An 18,808-nucleotide genomic window follows, 5' to 3' on the forward strand; every position below is an offset into this window, starting at 1 on the left:
AAAGCTTCGAAATGGATGCTCCCTGGGGGAACCCTGATGTCTGAGGGCGACAGGAGCTGGGGTCCTGATAGGGGCCAGAGCTCAGACCACAGGGCGACAGCAGCAGGACACCCTCCCGCGTGAGCCCAGTGGTGCGGAGCTCGACAGGCGCCAACTCTGCGTCCTTGCTCCGGGGGACGCTTGCGCTCCAAGCCCGCGGCTGTCAGTCAGCGCCCTCGGTCCGCCCCTCCCAGAGCTTAACCAATCGCAGCCGGGGGTCGGGGGTGAGGCGACACAGCTGGTCCCGGAAGCCGGGGCCAGGCGGCCTGGTGCAGCTGCGGCGGGCGTTGGGGTACCCGGCAGCCGGAGGGCGCACGTCGGGAGGCCAGAGCGGAGGTGAGTGCCAGCCTGCGGCTTGTGCTCCAGGGCCGGGCCGGGCCGAGCCTCTGCCGCCCGAGCGAACCATTGCCTGGCTCCTCCCGGGCGCCTCTCGGCTGCTAAGCCCCTTCCTCCGCGCTTTGGCTCCCGAGCTCCCGGCCCGGTGCAGAGGAGCTGCAGCCTCGGGGTCATGGCTGGGGCATCTGAACCTGGAACGGGAGGCTCCGGCCCAAGGCGGGGCAGAGTTAAAGCCACTGGCTGCCGCAGCCTTGGTCCGGAGTAGCCCGAGCTGTAGCCGGTCCCTGGGCGGGGCTGGGCGCGAGCATCTCCATCCTCAGCTTTCTCGACTTGCTGCAACACCCGCAGGAGCAGCCGCAGCGCGGCGGAGCCCAGACTTCCGGGCCGCTAAAGACCCCTTCCCCTAATACCTTTTCTAAGCGAGTGCGGGGCACTTGGAGACGCCTCCCTCCTCTGCCCGCATCTCCAGTCTCATCGCTGCTCCGAGACCCAGCTGCCTCTTGGCTGGCGGTCCTCTAATGCGTTGGACTATTCTGGTTTTACTGAGCTGTCGTTTTGGGACATCAGATTGAGGTCACTTGGGTAAAGTGTGACTCTACAAGGTGTGATGTGGAGACTCTGCCTGGCCTGTCGCTCATCTCCACTTGATCAAAGACCACTAGTGTGGTGGTAAGAGGGGTTCACAGGATTTATACAAAATTTGTAATTGTCTGTAAAATTTTCCTTGCTTTCATTATTTATTCTAAAGGAGGATTGTTGCCACATTTTCTAAAGAATAAAGGATCACGCTGCTCTGATGGATCTCTCCCCTTCTCACTGTGGTTAATTATCATTTGGAACATCAGCGTGCTCTTGAAGCTGGCGGCACTCCCAGACCCTGGTTACTGTCTCAGTCCACGCAGTAGAACAGCACACTGTTCCTCCATAGTGTTTGGGCTCCGCTTTCCTTTGACTGTGTTTAACATCTTCTGTGTCTTTCATCCTCACAATCTCTGGGCCTGATACAGTGCAGTTATTTGTTATTGAGAAAGGAAACGAAGGGCTAGATCCCTGAAGTAGGGTTGGCTATCCCCATTGACCCAGAATCGGATTGTCCTGGAGGGACAATGTAAGTTACAATTCAAGCATCATTTCTGAAAGGCCATCCCTGAGCAATTTGTACAAATAAGACCCTCTGGCCACTCTATACCATTGGTTCTCCTAGCTGGCAGTGTATTATAATTATCTGCAGACCTTAAATAAAAACTGTTTCTCGGGCCCTACTCCTATGGATTCTGATCCAGTTGGTTGAGTGGAATGCAGGCATTGGTATTTTTATAAGCTTCTGGGATGATAATTAATGGGCATGCAAGGTTAAAGACCACCGCCTATCAACATGCCCTATTTTTTTCTTATAGCGCTTATTGCTCTGTGACTTATTTAACTGATTTGTTTACTTCTCTACCCTACTGCCCCCGGGTATTATGAAGGCATTGGGGTGCTGCTTTGAAAGAAGAGAAGGCCTATGTGAGTCAGCATTTTGGGCATGTGAGATGGGGGTACATGAAAGAGAAATGGAATGGAATATGGGGAAACAAGTCCTGTAGACTTCTGTCCCTGTGTAGACTCCTGTCCCTGCTTCATTTTTATCCAAGGATTGATCTTATTTGGTTGACCCATCATCATCATGGTCTTGGATGAGTCTCCAGTTCTTTCTCTAGACGTTCCCCTGTTAAGTTTCAAGGTTTTACTCAGCACCCTATGAAATACAGCTGATCTTTGGAAAGTTCGAGATATGAACATTTAAGTCGGGATATATTCCATGTAAATCTGTGCTTTTGTCTTTTATGTGTGGGGTCCTTGTATTCTGAATTAAAATTCTAGATACTTGCTCTGACAAGTACATCTATGTGGCTGGCAGGTCAGAGTATTTAGGATGGGGACTGTTCCAGAAACTGGGTGTGTGGTTGTTCAGTAATGTATTGTTTTTCTGTAGTGGTTGTCTAGGATCGTTAGCCCCCCCAGAGGGTGGGGTTGCTGCCTAATTTTTATTTATTTATTTTTGGCTGCGTTGGGTCTGTGTTGCTGCGCGCGGGCTTTCTCTAGTTGCGGCGAGCAGGCTTCAGTAGTTTAGCACGCGGGCTCTAGAGTGCAGGCTCAGTAATTGTGGCACACAGGCTTAATTGCTCCGTGGCATGTGGGATCTTCCCGGACCAGGGCTGGAACCCGTGTCCCCTGCATTGGCAGGCGGATTCTTAACCACTGCGCCACCTGGGAAGCCCCTAATTTTCTTTTTAGTACTGAACTCAAGTATTTCATTTGTGTTACTGACAATTGTAATTCCAAGTGATATAAGCAATCACTTTGTAATTCTCTTGTGAGATGGGGGTAGGAGGTCAGGTACCTAATGGCAGTATAGGGTTGTTGCCACAGGCCATAAAGAATTTAGATTGGCTGGTAAATAGTCTTAATCAAAATTTGGCAAAACAGACCCAGCAGACCATGGATTTTACTTTTTGCTTGTCATTTGAACATAAATATGAAGCATGAATAAGTGGTGCTCTAACATTTCAGAAAGATTTGAAAACAAGACTGCTCAAGTTGAGATTCCTCATGGAGTGATCACAACTTTTAGATGTGTCCAGATACTTCTTGTTTTCTCTAGTGGTAGGATGGGTCATTGAACTACATGATGATTCTAGTCTATAAGAAAATAAGGACCTACTGTATAGCACAGGGAACTCTACTCAATACTCTGTAATGGCCTATATGGGAAAAGAATCTAAAAAGGAGTGGATATATATATATATGTATAATTGATTCACTTTGCTGTACCCCTGAAATCAGCACAGCATTGTAAATCAACTATACTCCAATAAAAATTTAAAAAAAAAGAAAAATAACATATGGAGCTTTTATCTGTGGTTTATATTTTTTCCAGTTATGTTGCTATTTATAAGGTTTTGACCTTTAGCTCAGATCTGAGAATGATTTGCCCATGTAAGTTCATGAATATAAATAGCCACTTATTGTTGGTTTTTTTTTTTTTTATTACTAGGAAAGGAAATGTTCCTATCCTTATTCCGCCCACTACTTTGTACTGAAATCTATGTACATCTCTTTGCTATAAAATTGTATTCTTGATTTCAAATATATTTTCCTTTGCTTCATTTTCAATATCTTTAACCTGTATTTCATGTGCTTATCTCTGTTGCAGCAGGAAGAATGGTATAAAAATGAAAAACTTCAACATGTGCTTCGAATGTGACAAGAAAAGAATAAGGGCTCTCACAATTGCTTGAGTTCAGATTTTACACTGGAAGGAAAGTTAGATGTAAACCCTAATTTCTTAGTTCTAATAAGTATCTCTTCTTGGGAACTGGAAATTTCCAAAAAAAAAAAAAAGGTAAATTAAATTCAATTATATTTTTTTATTTTTTGGTTGATCTAGGAAACTTTTTTTTTAGAGTCATTCCTATCTAGCACTGTTGTTCTTACTCAATTCTAAGGCAATTTGAGATACCAAATGATATTTTCCTGCTCTCTTTGCAAATAGATTTCTTGCTATAATGCCTAGGTTTTATACTTGTAGGAAAAACCCAGAAATCTGTTACAGATTTCTTTTTTCACTTTGGAATCTTTCATTTTAAATTTGTTTTCTCATATCTGATTTAATGCCTTGTTTCTCCTTATAAGCTCATCTTTAATTATTACTTTTAGAAACCAGCTTTTTTCTTTATATTTGTGAGTTTTATTTCCTGGTGAAGATGAAGGAGAAAAACAAAAACCACCCAGAGGTGACAACCATCAACATTTTAGTATGTGTCTTTTCAAAGAGAGGTCTGTCTAGTACACCTCATCTAGTAGTACACCTGTATCTACTTAGGTGTACAGATGGATCTCTCAATCTCAGTGTCCCACCTACTTGTAGCAGGAAGTCAGATCTTTTCCTGGCATGACCTTCCATAATGATTTTTATAAGAAGTCCCTGGCTGTGAGGGGCTTCTTGCATGTTTGCATTGCTGCCTATAAGGCCTTTCGTTCCTTTAGCTCTGAAGTCTGCTGCCCTTGTGCCGTCCTTCTGCGCCACTGACCATTGCTGTGCTGCTGCTGAACAGCTCTGAACCACACTGACGTCCTTTGAGCTGCTGGCCTTTCCACAGTACGTAGACCACGGCTAACGTGGTGCAGTGGAGTATTATCTTTGGTATATCATGTAAAGAGCTAAGTACTGGGAAGGAATCAAAAAGTATGATACATTGTTATCCTTAAGTTGCTTTTCTCTGATATATAGTTTCTGTTTTTTTTTAAATATAGTCTTAATTCGTATAGAGTAGTTGGGGAGATGAGAAATGAATAGAAATACAGAGATCAGCTGAGAAGTGAAAAACGTAAGTGTTGTGGGAATTCTGAGGATGGAAAGCATACTGGAATAGCTTAGCCTTGTCTCCTTTATGAAGCTGGGGTGAGGAAGTGTTGTTGTATGTCCTTGTGGTATGGGACTTGTGGTATGGTAACGTATTAGACCAGAAGAGTGGAGGAGTGAGGGAAGAGGGGGCTTGCCAGGTCCAACACAAAACTGTAGGAGTATTGGTACAGCTGAGGGAGTCTGAAGTCCTCTGCACTGTGGTTATGCACCCTTTTCACCTTTACCTCTCTATCCTGCCTTGCATGGAAAGCCTCACTGGGAACTAAACACTAACATTTTCACTGCTTACCTATATCATAAAAGCAGCTGGGGAGAGCATTTTAAAATAATTACGTGGAAGAACAGTTAGGAGCCACATACTCTCAAGTCTTCTGCCTCTAGCAGGTGTGATGAAGGATTTCGGTGAGCTGTTACTCCTGAAGCTTAGCTTTCCTCTCCTACATCTTCAGGGCAGGTGTCTTTCCTCCTGTGCCTTGTTACTCAGCTGAGGGGGCATCAGAACCACATGTGTGGTGAGGGAGCCAGAAACCCAAAGGGTGTTTCCTGTCTCCTGCCATACAGAGGGATGGCATCCCTGTTTTCCAGAGGTTATCAGAATGGTTTGCACCTAATCCCAGATCTTCTCATAAAATCACAGGTTTTCTTCTTACTGCTCTTTAAATATAATTACTCTAGTAATGTAATAAAACTTAAACTGTAAGGGAAGGGAAGTGGTTTTATTTACTTAGACCTCTTTAGAATATTAACACTTGAATTTTGTAATTTCTAAGGGTTTGAAGATACTCTTCTTTGCTCTCTTAAAAGTTAAAACCTAAATAGGTAGTAGGACAAATATCCCTGTATTTACACAGAAGCCTGGAGCTGGGTTTAAGTAGATTGTCCAGATATGGAATAGATGTTACTGTGCTCTGTTTCTTTGCTTTCTCTTATGACTTTGGGTCTTCAGTAAGGTTAAGGAAGAGGAAATATGGTGTCTTTCCTTTTACTCCACTCTAAGCTGTTGTAATTGGTAATCTGTTTTCTCATCTCCCCTCTTCGAAGGAGTCCTTTGGAGAAAAATGTGCTTCTTAAATCAACCCCAGTTGCTCTTTTATACAAAGAACTCGTAAGTAAACTAGCAGAAAAGAAGCAAGTCAAACTGAAAGCTCATCTGCCGCTCAGAAAAACAAAGACATGGCGTTTTAAGGAGTGAAGGGAGCATGGTGTCGGCCATGGGTGATCAAGACACAGCCAGACAATGTGGATCAGTTTCTTCAAACTACGTTTTTTCTGCTGTCTGCTTGCAGTATTGATGGTGGTAGTGCTGGTCATCAATGTCACTCAGGTGGAGGTGAGTACTCAGCATGCTGCTTCATAACTAAGGGAACCAAGTCGAGGGATTTGGGGCTAATTAGCCTGGAAAGTGTTGATCATCCGGAAACTTATCTCAGTCACAGTTCCCGTTTTCATTCATTCAATAAGTGTTTGAGTGCCTTCAATGGTTATATACTGTGCTAGTCACCAAAGGTGTGGTGGTTTCTTCACTATGGAGTTCGTATTCTAAATGTGCATGGGAGAAAATAAGAGTAATAAGTAATCATAGAATATAATAATAAATGATAATTAGAAATTGTGAGAAGTACTGTAGAGAAAAGAAAGTGGGTTCTCTAGAGTAGCTTTAGAGTGATGAAAGAAAGTCTTTTCAAGGAGGGGACCTTTTAGCCGACTCCTGGCAGAAAGCTGGAGTATTTCAGGGGAGGGAGATGATGATGTCTGTTTGTTTTTTGTTGTTTTTAAATTTATTTATTTTTGGCTGCTTTGGATCTTTGTTGCGGTGTGCAGGCTTTCTCTAGTTATGGTGAGCAGGGGCTACTCTTCCTTGCGGTATGCGGGCTTCTCATTGCGACGGCTTCTCTTGTTGTGGAGCACGGGCTCTAGGCGTGCGGGCTTCAGTAGTTGTGGTGCACGGGCTTAGTTGCCCTGCGGCATGTGGGATCTTCCCAGACCAGGGCTCGAACCTGTGTCCTCTGCACTGGCAGGCGAATTCTTAACCACTGCGCCAGCAGGGAAGTCCGATGAGTCTGTTTTGAAGACTGGGTGTGGTGCTCAGGACAGGGACCATGTCTTATTGAACCCTCACAAGTGCCTGGCATCGAGAAGGTACTTAGTAGTAGTCGCCTCTCCCCCCTCTTCCATTCCCTTCATGAACTCACATATCACCAAAATTTGTAGAGTATTTTTTATATAAACTGATGCTGTACTTTTAATTTTGTTGGCTTGTGGTACTTCTCAGGTTATAGGTTGAACTTAATTATGGTATTTTTTTGGTTTTTGGATTTTGCTGTAGACTGAATGTTTGTGTCTCTCAAACATCCCGGCCCTGTGGGAGCTCAGGTTACTGTTTTCTCTCATGGTTTCGTGTGGTTCTTTCCCCAGCCTCCAGGAGTTTCCTTACACACATGTGCTCTTCAGTACTCTGCTGAATACTTAATTAGGACTCTCTGTAGATCTCCTGAGTTCTGTGTGCAGCTGTCTCCTACTGTTACTGTCCTGTGGATTCTAATCAGCTTGGTCTTTTAAGACTCTCAGCTCATCTCCTCAATTTAGGGGGTTTTCCAGGCTCCACCTGCGTTCCCCTCTTGCTGCTGCAGCCTGGAGGTGCTCTCAAGGCTGTAAGCAAAGGGCAATCAGTCATAGGGATCACTTCCTGTATTTCCCATCTTTCAGGCGTCATGTCTTTTGTTGTCTGATGTGCGGTGTCTGGAAAACCACTGTTTCAGGTGGAGGAGTGGATCTCACTGTTTCTGTATCTTGGCTGCAAGTGGAAGTCTGAGGGACTTGCATTTGAGGGGAAAGAGTTCATAGAGGAGCTGGAGAGAAGGATTAATGGACCAAGGGGAGGAGGAGAGGATGGGACCTAGAGTACAGATGGAGCAATAACTATGTAGAATGAGGGACATGGTACACTGTGAGTGTTCTTGTTATCATTTTATTATTAATTATGTAGGAGGAGCCATGCTCCTTCCTCTGACCTAAGAGGGAAAAATGTCATAATGGTTGGCAGTGTAGATACATTTGCTGCTGGAAGGTAAGACATTGAGGGAGTTCTTGCTTAGACAGGAGGTGGAAGGTGGAAGGAGGGTGGAGCCCAGGAGGTTGGTACATAGGGGCTTGAAAGAATGGGGGTGGAAGATGGAGCTGACCCTGCACGATGATAGCGGGGCAATAACTTTCAAGATCATATGTGTGCATGGCGCTTACTTGCATTGGTTTTGTGAGTGTGTGTTTTGTTTTACCACGTTCAACAGCCTGGGTGTAAGAAAAGAGAGGATAGTTGTGTAGGTCTAGGATGGCCGAGGAGGTAGGAGAAAGAGAGACTTGAGAGGTTAGGCCATAGTCCCACATCGTTATTGTCATTATACTCAGGAAGAAATGTTAGGAATTATTGTTAGGAATTCCCCTAATAGCCCTGCTGTAGTTCTTGGAAACTTCTGGAGAATGTCCGCTAACAGCTGTAGCTATCTGCACGAACACAAACTGAACAATAATGGAGAAGGGAGGTGCCAGTAATATAAATGATGTAGGACAATTTTAATATTGAAAATATAAATAGATCTTTTAGTGGAGTGTGGTGAGACACTTCCCCTCGTCTAAAGAGGTTATCTTGTCCAGGCTGAGAGTACTGTTATGACTTCTAAACTGTTCAATTTATTACTATGATGATAATTGTTAAAGAAGCTTGGGGTGGGGATTGGGGAGTGGGAAAGGCTCTGATCCTTGGCCGTCTCCCGTCCCTTAATCCCTGGTCTGTCCTAGGCTTCTGATCCTGATTGTACTCTCCTTGCAATTACAGTATCTGAGTATTTTCTAAAAAGCACAGATTCAATTTTAATTAAAAATATCACATAAGAAAATTAACCATCACAGGTGGTAAGGGGAGAAAAAGCATTTTCAAATATGCCAAATTCAGAGTTGGGTAAGATAAACAAACAACAAACAACACTAAATGCAGCAAATATTCTTTCCATTGGTAACAGGTCTCTTTCATGTTTTTGTTTCCTCATCTCATGCTCAAGTTAGTCTCCCTTATATTGTATATGCGGAGTTTTTTGAAATTTAAGAAAGGAATATTTCCTTTGTCACGACTATTACATTTTTACTTAGTTTTCCAACATAAAATGTGGTTAGATACTTTAAATTCTTCAGCTTCTGAAACATTAATAAAGATTTATTGAATGAAAGTTGAATAAATTTGAAATAATTCATGGGTGTTTAAAAAATACAAATCCTGGGGCATCCCGTCTGCTCCATCTCAGATGTATCACACCAAAATCCCCACATTTCCTAAGATTTGGCCAAATTCAGTTAAACAAATAGAGGAACAAATAAGATCCACAAACTAGCAAAACCTCTCTAGTTAGGTGATTGTGAGTAGAGCAACTACTATAGTGAATTCACAGATTTCTGAATTTCTAGACGTCTCCGAATGTAAAGGACTTATTATCATGTTGGTATATACGGTAGGCTGAATAAAGCCCCCAAAGATGTCAGTGTTTGAATTCTCAGAACCTGTGAATATGTTATCTGATAAAAGAGACTTTGCAGACAAGTTTAAGTTAAGAATCTTGAGATAAGGATATTATTCAGGATTATTTGGGTGGGCCCAATATAATCACATGGGTCTTTATAAGAGAGTGGCAAGAAGGTGGCGGTGATATGTTGATGGAAGTGGAGATTAGAATGATGCAGGTAGAAACCATGGGAGAAAAAATATCACATATGAGAAGGAGATGTATATCAATATCTAGCAAAAGTTTGTAGGGAGAATTCTCTGTTGGTTCTCTGTTAACCTCTCATTGAGCATGGCCTGTATTTATTTGTTTTTTCCTTATTCATTGATATTTTAAATATATATGTTTTCTGATTATGAAAACAATACCAGTGTATTAGGGCTTTTGGCTGCAAATAAAGCTGATTCAATCTGGCTTTAATATTAAGGAATAATATTCATTTAGAGTAGAAGTCAGGAGGTATAGTTGGGCATAATTCATTTTGCTACGTTGAGCATAGTTCAGGCTCCATTTCTCTCTAAGTCTCTCTCAGCTGTGCCCTCTGTGCATTAGCTTTGTCTATGGCATCCTCTTTCATGGTTGGATTTTAGGTTGCTGCCACAGCAACAGGTGGTTGCTTTCTTGTACATGTCCAGCTTGAGATACAATTTTTTCCCCAAAAATATTCTCAAGAGTTACTTGCATTTTTTTCATTGGCAAGTAAAATTCAGAGAGCTGTTCCCAGAGTACTGGTGGTGTCTGGATTCGGGTGCATGAATCCATCAGAAACATGCAGCAGCTTTTCATAGAACAGAATTGGGTCACAGGCCCATTCCTGAATCAGTCACTTGGGATTATTCTTTGATCAGTCAGGCCCGCCCCTGAGCTGACAGGTCAGTAAACAGCAGTGTTGTGTTTCAGTAGACAGGAGTAAAACAGGCCTGTGGGACAGGCAAGCATAGTGTTCATTCCAGTCCACACCTTACAGTGGCTCCAGGAGTGACCATTAGTGTTTCCTCTTGGCTCTGAATCTAAAAAGATGGCAGACCTTGAAGCTGCCCTTGTTACTGGCCTAGAATAGGGTTATCATTTGGGAAAATTAAGTAAATTGACATTTTTGCATTCTTTTTCATTTTTAAGTAAAATTCAGGTGACTTAGCACCAAGCATCTGGTGATTCTTGGATTGGGCTGTATGGGTCACTTTGCTGGCCTTGAGTTGGTAGCTGGTGGCTACCCAAGGAACAAGAGTGACCATGGGAGAGGAAGAGAGGAAAAAGAAAGGAGAAGGAGGCATGCTGTGAGCACACAGTGCATGGTTTGGTCCTTAGTGGTTTGTCATAGCCTCACAACAACTAAAAATGAGAGGGAGGCTGGAATATTTCCTAAAACGTAATCAGTAGGTAAGGGAAATTTTTCTGTTTTTAAAAAATTGAGATATAATTTACATATAACGTTGTGTAAGTTTAAGGTGTATGATGTGTTGATTTGATACATTTATATATTGTAATATGATTACCACTATAGTGTTAGCTAGCACTTCTATCATGTCACATAATTATCATTTCTTTTTATGGTGAGAACAATTAAGATCTTGTTTGTTAGCAACTTTGAAGTTTGTTACATAAACTTATTATATTTATATTAATACAATAATACACTATTGTTGACTACAGTCACTATGCTATGCGTTTGATCTCTAGGACTTATTTATCTACTAGTTGCAAGCTTGTACCCTTAAACAATATCTCCCTAATTCCCCAATCCCCTAGCCCCTGGTAATCATTTTATTCTTTGTTTTCACGAGTTCAGCTTTTTTTTTTTTAACACTTTATTCCTTTTTTTTTTTTGGCCGCACCACGTGGCTTGTGGGATCTTAGTTCCCCAACCAGGGATTGAACCCGGGCCCTTGGCAGTGAAAGCATGGAGTCCTAACCACCGGACTGCCAGGGAATTGCGGAGTTCAGTTTGTTTAGATTTCACATATAAGTGATATGGCGTATTTGTCTTTCTCTGTCTGACTCATCTCACTTAGCATAATATTCCATTGTGTGTGTGTGTGTGTATATATATATATATATATACACACACTGCATTTTCTTTATTCATCCATCAGTGGACTTAGGTTCTTTCCATATCTTGGCTATTGTGAATAATGCTACAGTAAACATGGGTGTGCAGATATCTTTTTTTATACCTTTTTTCATTTCCTTAGGATATACACCCAGAAATGGGATTGCTGGATCATATGATAGTTAAATTTTTAATTTTTTGAGGAACCTTCATGCTGTTTCCTGTAGCAGCTGAACTAATTTACATTCCCAACAACAGTGTATAAGGGTTCCCTTCTCTCCCTATCTTCTTTATCTTCCTTATGGTAGCCATTCTAATAGGTGTGATGTGATATCTTATCATGGTATTGATTTGCATTTCCCTGATGATTAGTGATGTTGATCATCTTTTCATGTACCTGTTCACCATTTGGATGTCTTCTTTGGAAAAAATGTCTATTTAGTTCCTCTGCCCGTTTATTTATTTATGTATTTTTGGCTGTGTTGTGTTTTTGTTGCTGTGCACAGGCTTTCTCTAGTTGTGGCAAGTGGGGGCTACTCTTTGTTGCAGTGCGTGGGCTTCTCATTGTGGTGGCTTCTCTTGTTGCAGAGCACGGGCTCTAGGCACGTGGGCTCAGTAGTTGTGGCTCGTGGGCTCTAGAGCACAGGCTCAGTAGTTGTGGTGCATGGGCTTAGTTGCTCCACGGCATGTGGAATCTTCCCGGACCAGGGCTTGAACCTGTGTCCCCTGCATTGGCAGGCGGATTCTTAACCACTGTGCTACCAGGGAAGTCACCCTCAGCCCATTTTTAAAATTGGATTTTGTTGTTATTCTTATTGAGTTGTATGAGTTCTCTATATATGTTAGATAGTCACCCTTTATCTGATATATAGGTTGCAAATATTTCTCCCATTCCATAGGTTATCTTTTCATTTTATTGGAGCTATCTATTGCAGTGCAGAAGCTTTCTAGTTTGATATAATACCCCTTGTTGATTTTTGCTTTTGTTGCTTGTGCTTTTGGTGTCATATCTAAAAAAATCATTGCCAAGACCGATGCCAAGACACTTCTTCTTCTAGTATTTTACAGTATCAGATCTTATGTTTGTTTTTAATCCATTTTGAGTTCATTTTTGTGAGTGGTGTAAGATAGGGGTTCAATTTCATTTGTTTATTTGTGGTTAACCAGTCTTCCCAGCACCATTTTTGAAGAGACTATGCTTTCCTCATTGAGTATTTGTTTGCTCCCTTATCAAATATTAGTTGACTGTTTATGTGGAGGTTTATTTCTGAACTCTTGATTGTATTCCATTGGTCTATATGTCTGTATTTATGCCAGTACCGTACTGTTTTGATTACTATAGCTTGTAGTGCAGTTTGAAACCAGGATGTGTGATACCTTTAGATTTGTTCTTTTTTCTCAGGATTGCTTTGGCTATTTGGGATCTTTTGTTGTTCCACATAAATTTTAGGATTGTTTTTTCTATTACTGTGGAAAATGCCATTGGAATTTTGATAGGGTTTTCACTGGATCTATAGATGACTCTGTTAGTATAGGTGTTTTAACAATATTAATTCTTCCAATCTATGAACATGGGCTCTCTTTCCATTTGTTTATGTCTACTTCAGTTTCTTTCATCAAAGTTTTCATTGTATAGATCTTTCACTTCCTTGGTTAAATTTATTCCTAATTATTTTACTGTTTTTGATGCTACTGTGAATGGGATAGTTTTCTTTATTTTTTTCCAGATGTTTTGTTGTTAGTGTATAGAAATGCAATTTATTTCTGTATGTTGATTTTATATCCTGCAGCTTTACTGAATTTGTTGATTAGTTCCAACAGGTTTTTGATTGAGTCTTTAGGATTTTCTAAATACAGGTGACCCTTGAACAAGATGGATTTAAACTGTATGGGTTCACTTATACATGGATTTTTTTCAGTAGTAAATACTACAGTACTACATAATCCACAGTTGGCTGAATCTATGGATGTGGAACTGCAGATATGGAGACATTGTGTCTAAGGAGGGCTGACTATAAGTTATATGCAGATTTTCGACTGTGTGGAGGGTAAGTGCCCCTAACCTCTGCATTGTTCAAGGGTCAACTGTATGAGATGATATCATCTTCAAATAATGACAATTTTACTTCTTCATTTCTGATTTGGATGCCTTTTATTTCTTTGTCTTGCCTAATTACTCTGGCTGACACTTATAGTGCTATGTTGAATCAGAGTGGTGACTGTGGATATCCTTGTCTTGTTCTTGATTTTAGAATAAAAGCTTTTAATCTTTCACCATTGAGTGTGATATTAGCTGTGGGTTTGTTGTAAATAGCCTTTATTAAATTTACCTTCTATACCCAGTTTGTTGTGATGTTTTTATCACGAAAGGATGTTGTATTTTATCAAATACATTTTCATTCTATTAATATGGTGTATCACATGTATTGTTTTGTGTATGCTGAATCATACTTGCCTCCCAGGGATAAATCCCACTTGGCCATTCTACTTCCCTGAGGTGTAAAGTTAAGTTGCATGAGATAGATCTGTTTTCTTAATGTATACATTTGTTGCTGTGAACATCCCTCTCAGAACTGCTTTTGTGGTAGGTTTTCCATAGGTTTTAGTATGTTATTTCCAGCTTCATTTGTTTTGAGATATTTAAAAATATTCTTTTTCAACTTATTCTTTGATCTATTGGTTGTTCAGGAGTACGTTGTTTAATTTCTACATATTTGTAGATTTTCCAGCTTTCCTCTTGTTGTTGATGTCTAGTTTCATACCACTGTGGTCAAAAAGGATAGTTGGTATGATTTCATTCTTCTTAAATTTGCTAAGACTTGCTTTGTGGCCTATCATGTGATCTAAAGTGGGGCATGTTCCATGTGCACTTGAGAAGAATGTGTATTCTACTGCTGTGATTGAATGTTCTATAGATGTCTCTTAGGTTCATTTGATCTAATATATGGTTCCAGTCCAATGCTTCTTTATTGATTATCTGTCTGGGGGATACATCCATTGCTGAAACTGGGGTATTGAAACCCCCTACTATTACTATATTGATGTGTATTTTTCCCTTCAGTTTTGTTGGTATTTGTGTAATAGATTTAGGTGTTTTGACATTGGGTAGGTATAGATTTATGATTGTTATATTTTCTTGATGTATTGACCCATTTATCATCATATAATGATCTTCTTTATCTCTTGTTACTGGTTTTGGTTTAAAGCCTATTTTGTCTCATATAAGTATAGATAACCCCCTTTCTTTTGGTTTCTATTTGCATGTAATGTCTTTTTCCATCCCTTCATGTTGAGTCTTTTTGTGTCATGAAATCTAAAGTGAATCTAGGCTGCATGTAGTTGGGTCTTATTTTTTTATTCATTCAGCCACTCTGTGCCTTTTGGTGAATTCAATCCACTTACATTTAGAGTATTTATTGATACATAAGGACTTATTAATGCTATCTTATTAATTGCTTTCTATTTGTTTTGCATTTTCATTGTTTCTTTTCCGCTCTGTTTGTGCCTTCCTTTTTTTGTAAATTAGTGATTTTCCATGGTGGTATGCTCTGTTTTCATTTCTTTCGCTTTTGTGAATTTTCTTTATGTTTTTGTTTCGTGGTTACATAAAACATTTCATAGGTAAAGCAGACCATTTTAGGCTGATAACAGCATAACTTCAATTGCACACAAAGCTCCACCTTTTTATTCCCTCCCTTTTATATTTTTGATGTCACAGTTTACCTCTTTTTGTACTGTGTATTTGTTAACAAGTTATAGTAGCTGTAGTTATTTTCTTTAACCTTTATACTATAGTTAAGTGGTTAACACACCATCCTATTACAGAATTAGAGTTTTCTAAATCTGTATATTTATCTTCACCAGTGTGTTGTATACTTTTGTATGTTTTCATATCACTAGCATCTTTTCATTTCAGCTTGAAGAACTCCTTTCAGCATTTCTTGCAAGGCAGGTCTAGTGGTGATGAACTCCCTCAGCTTTTGTCTGTCAAGGAAAGTCTTTATTTTTCCTTCACATCTGAAGGATAACTTTTCTGGGTATTCTTGGCTGGCAGTTTTTTTCTTTCAACACTTTGGATATGTCATCCACTCTCTCCTGGCCTGTAGGTTTTCTGCTTAGAAATCCGCTGAGAGCTGAATGGGCATTCTTTTGTAGATTACAATAATTTTTCCTTTGGCTGCGTTTAGGATTCTCTCTTTACGCTTGTTTTTTGACAGTTTCATTATAATGTGTCTTGGAGAAGGTCTTTTTGCATAGAGATAATAGGGTGATCTCTTAGCTTCTTGAACTTGGTTGTCCAAGTATATCCCTAGGTTTGGGAAGTTCTCAGCTATTATTTCTTGAAATAAACTCTGCCCCCTTTTCCCTCTCTCCTCTCTCTCAAACCCTGATTATTCTAATATTTGTACATTTGGTGGCATCGCACAGACCATGTAAGCTTTCTATGCTCTTTTTCATTCTTTTTTTCCTGCATTCTCTTCTGATTGGTTTATTTCAAAGTTCCTGTCCTCTAGCTCCCTTATTCAGTCTTCCATTTGATCTCCTTTGCTATAGATGCTCTCTATTGCATTTTTTTCATTTTATTCATGGAATTTTTCAGCTCCAAAATTTCCATTTGCTTCTTCTTTATGATTTCTATCTCTTGGTAAGTTTCTGATTTTGTTCATGTATATTTTGACTTGTTTGTCTCTGTTTTATTGTTGCTCACTGAGTTTCCTCAAACAGCTATTTTGAATTCTTTATCTTCTAGGTTGTTAATTCTGTGCCTTTGAGCTTGGTTATTGGAGGATTATTGTTGTCTTTTGGTGATGACATGTTTCCTTGATTCTTTATAGTTCCTTGTACATTTGCATTGCTGCTTTCACACTTGAAATAGCAGATACCTCCTCCCGTCTTACTAGTTGCCTTTGGATGGGATAAAATGTTCATTAGTCCTGTTTTATCTGTGGTTTTTTCTGCCCTTGTACGGGTACACTTGCTTCCCATGTCTTGCTTCTTGTGGCGCAGTTCTTAACCTTTTCTTACAATCCACCAGGCTAGCTGCTGTTAAGCTTTTGTTTTCCAGAAGGAGGCACTATGGCTTAAGTTTGTATTTCTCCCTTGTCCACAGAGACTGATAGTGTCCTGTTTAGCAGAGTCTCACTTACTGCCTCATTTGGGAGCATGCACAGGAGCTGCTGGTTCCAGAGTGTGGGGAGGTGTGGGTTTAGCACTCAGGGCATTGGGAGTGCCCGTGGGCTCTGTGGAAAGATTGTCGGGTGAGGGTCTCCCATGGGCTTGTGGGCGGACTCCCTGCTAAAGTCCTGAGCACAGTTAGCAGGAACTGCATCCCTTCAGTGCCCTTTGGTATTCTTATCTGCCTCTTTCCTGATCCCTTCCCTCCCTCCAGTCATGGAGATCCCACCTCAGTACTTGGAGTGCTGCTGAGTTAAGTGGGTTTCTCTCACAGTGGGGGTAGCTGGGCACTAACTTGCCACTGTCCTTTTCCCTCTTGGAAGAGAGCGCTCCTGGGTTGTTCAGCCCTGGGCTTGTTATGTGTGGGGAGGGGCAGTGCTGGCAAAGTTCCTCGTACCCTCTTAGTCACATCCAAACTTGTATTTTTTTTCTTTCTGGGATTTCCCCTTGGGAAGTCTGGATTTCTACAAATTCGTTCTCATCTGTTGGTATCTGCCTGGGTCAGCACGCTCCAGGTTTTCCCTGACTATGGCCAAGAGGGATTGGGACAAGTTCACTGGCTATGCTGTCTTCACTGAGGTTTATCTGCCTATTACCAGATACACATGTGGTCGAGACTCCTCCTAGGTCCCTTGGCATGTGGTACTGGATCCCACAATTCCCACAGAGGCACTTTTGTTTTTGGATGGGTGCCTAATTTGTTGTTAAAAAGGGGGACAAAAAAGGAGGAATGTCTTATGCCATGTCATGGCGCTGATGTCAACTCTGCCAGGGAAAAATTTGCAAAGTCATTATTACCCTTTTTAATGAACAAATAATACTGTGTGTTCCTTTAAAATGAAGGAGCCCAATGAAATTCTTCCATTTGAGAGTGTCTGGATACAAGCGTAAAATGAAAGGGAAAAAATACAGAATCTAAGAAGATCATTAAAAATCCTTTTGTATTTTGGGATTATTTTTACCTTGTTTGGCATTACGTTTACCTCGTATAGGATTTTTTTTTTTTTTTACATCTTTATTGGAGTATAATTGCTTTTCAATCGTGTGTTAGTTTCTGCTTCATAACAAAGTGAATAAGTTATACATATACATATGTTCCCATATCTCTTCCCTCTTGCGTCTCCCTCCCTCCCACCCTCCCTATCCCACCCCTCCAGGCGGTCATGGGGAGCCTGAGGCCTTGTTTAAGTGGTTTATAACAGGTAATACTAGCTACTGAGGAGAGTGATTTTCAGTTTTGCTTTGCTGTTGTTGTTTTCCCTTGCAATTTAACTTATTGCATAATGTCAGATTCAGTTCCCTGGGTTAGGTACTAAAAAGGTCCTACACCCAATTTCCAATGTGGGTAGGGGGGATTTTTCCATACCACCAGGCAATTCTTGGACACCAGCAGGGTGACCTACAGTTCAAATCAATTCTGACACTGTAACTGAGCAGGACCCTATGGGCCCTTCCTGGACAGACCCCCTCCCCCAGGTCCTCTGCCTGCCTCTCCTTTGTAGAAAAGCTGTAGTTTCTCAGGCCTCCCGAGAGTCACAAAAGCCTGGCCCAAGAATTAATGATTGAAAGGACAATATAGTGACAAAAGTAGCAGTTGGGCCAGGAGAACTGGTAACAATTGACACAGTAAATCAGCCACATGGCAGTCACAGTGTCCATAGTTCCTCCCTGAAATACATAGATAACAGTATCTGATCCACATTCCTGAGTTGTTTTACAGATGCTAAAACCCAAATGGAAGAAGTTAACTATTTGATGATCATGAGCACATAGCCCCCAGACCATCTGGAACCTGAAGATTGGTAACGTTAACTCCTGTGACACCGCCTTGCTACCACACCATCAACCAGTCAGAGAATTGTGCACGAGCTGATCATATACTCTGTGACTCCCCTCCCTCACCTTCCCTTTAAAAATGCTTCCCTGAAACCCATTCGGGAGTTGGGGTGTTTCTGAGCACTAGCTGCCCTGGACTCCTAGTTGGGCGCTTTACGATAAACGCTGCACTTTACTTCCCCACAACCTGGTGTCAGTAGATTGGCTTTACTGTGAGCAGGCGAGTGGACCCAAGTTTGGTTTGGTAACAACACTGTCTATCTGGAGATGGCATCAAATCCCACAGGTTAAGGGCTCAGTCCTATAAGACTCTCCCCCAAGCCCAACTTCAGATGCCAGTCACAAGTCCAGGTTGTCACCTGTGCTTCTGACTGACTGTAGATCAGAAGTTCCAATGGTCTCTGCCTTGGCTTC

The 18,808-nt window shown here is 41.2% G+C and overlaps 1 protein-coding gene across 2 annotated transcripts in view; it reads left to right on the top strand.

The window, feature by feature from the left end:
* Positions 1-231: 231 nt before the first annotated feature.
* Positions 232-18,808, top strand: part of NXPE3 (neurexophilin and PC-esterase domain family member 3) — a 53,304-nt gene continuing 34,727 nt past the window's right edge. For both annotated transcript variants that reach the window (XM_030861077.2, XM_060298026.1), the window contains exons 1-4: positions 232-375; positions 3,572-3,760; positions 4,405-4,516; positions 5,825-6,113. In XM_030861077.2, the coding sequence (XP_030716937.1) occupies positions 6,021-6,113 (93 nt within the window). In that variant the 5' untranslated portion in view covers positions 232-375; positions 3,572-3,760; positions 4,405-4,516; positions 5,825-6,020. The remainder of the gene's footprint in view (positions 376-3,571; positions 3,761-4,404; positions 4,517-5,824; positions 6,114-18,808) is intronic.

The sequence above is a fragment of the Globicephala melas genome, chromosome 4, assembly GCF_963455315.2.
Source record: "Globicephala melas chromosome 4, mGloMel1.2, whole genome shotgun sequence".
In the NCBI taxonomy this organism is placed as follows: domain Eukaryota; kingdom Metazoa; phylum Chordata; class Mammalia; order Artiodactyla; family Delphinidae; genus Globicephala; species Globicephala melas.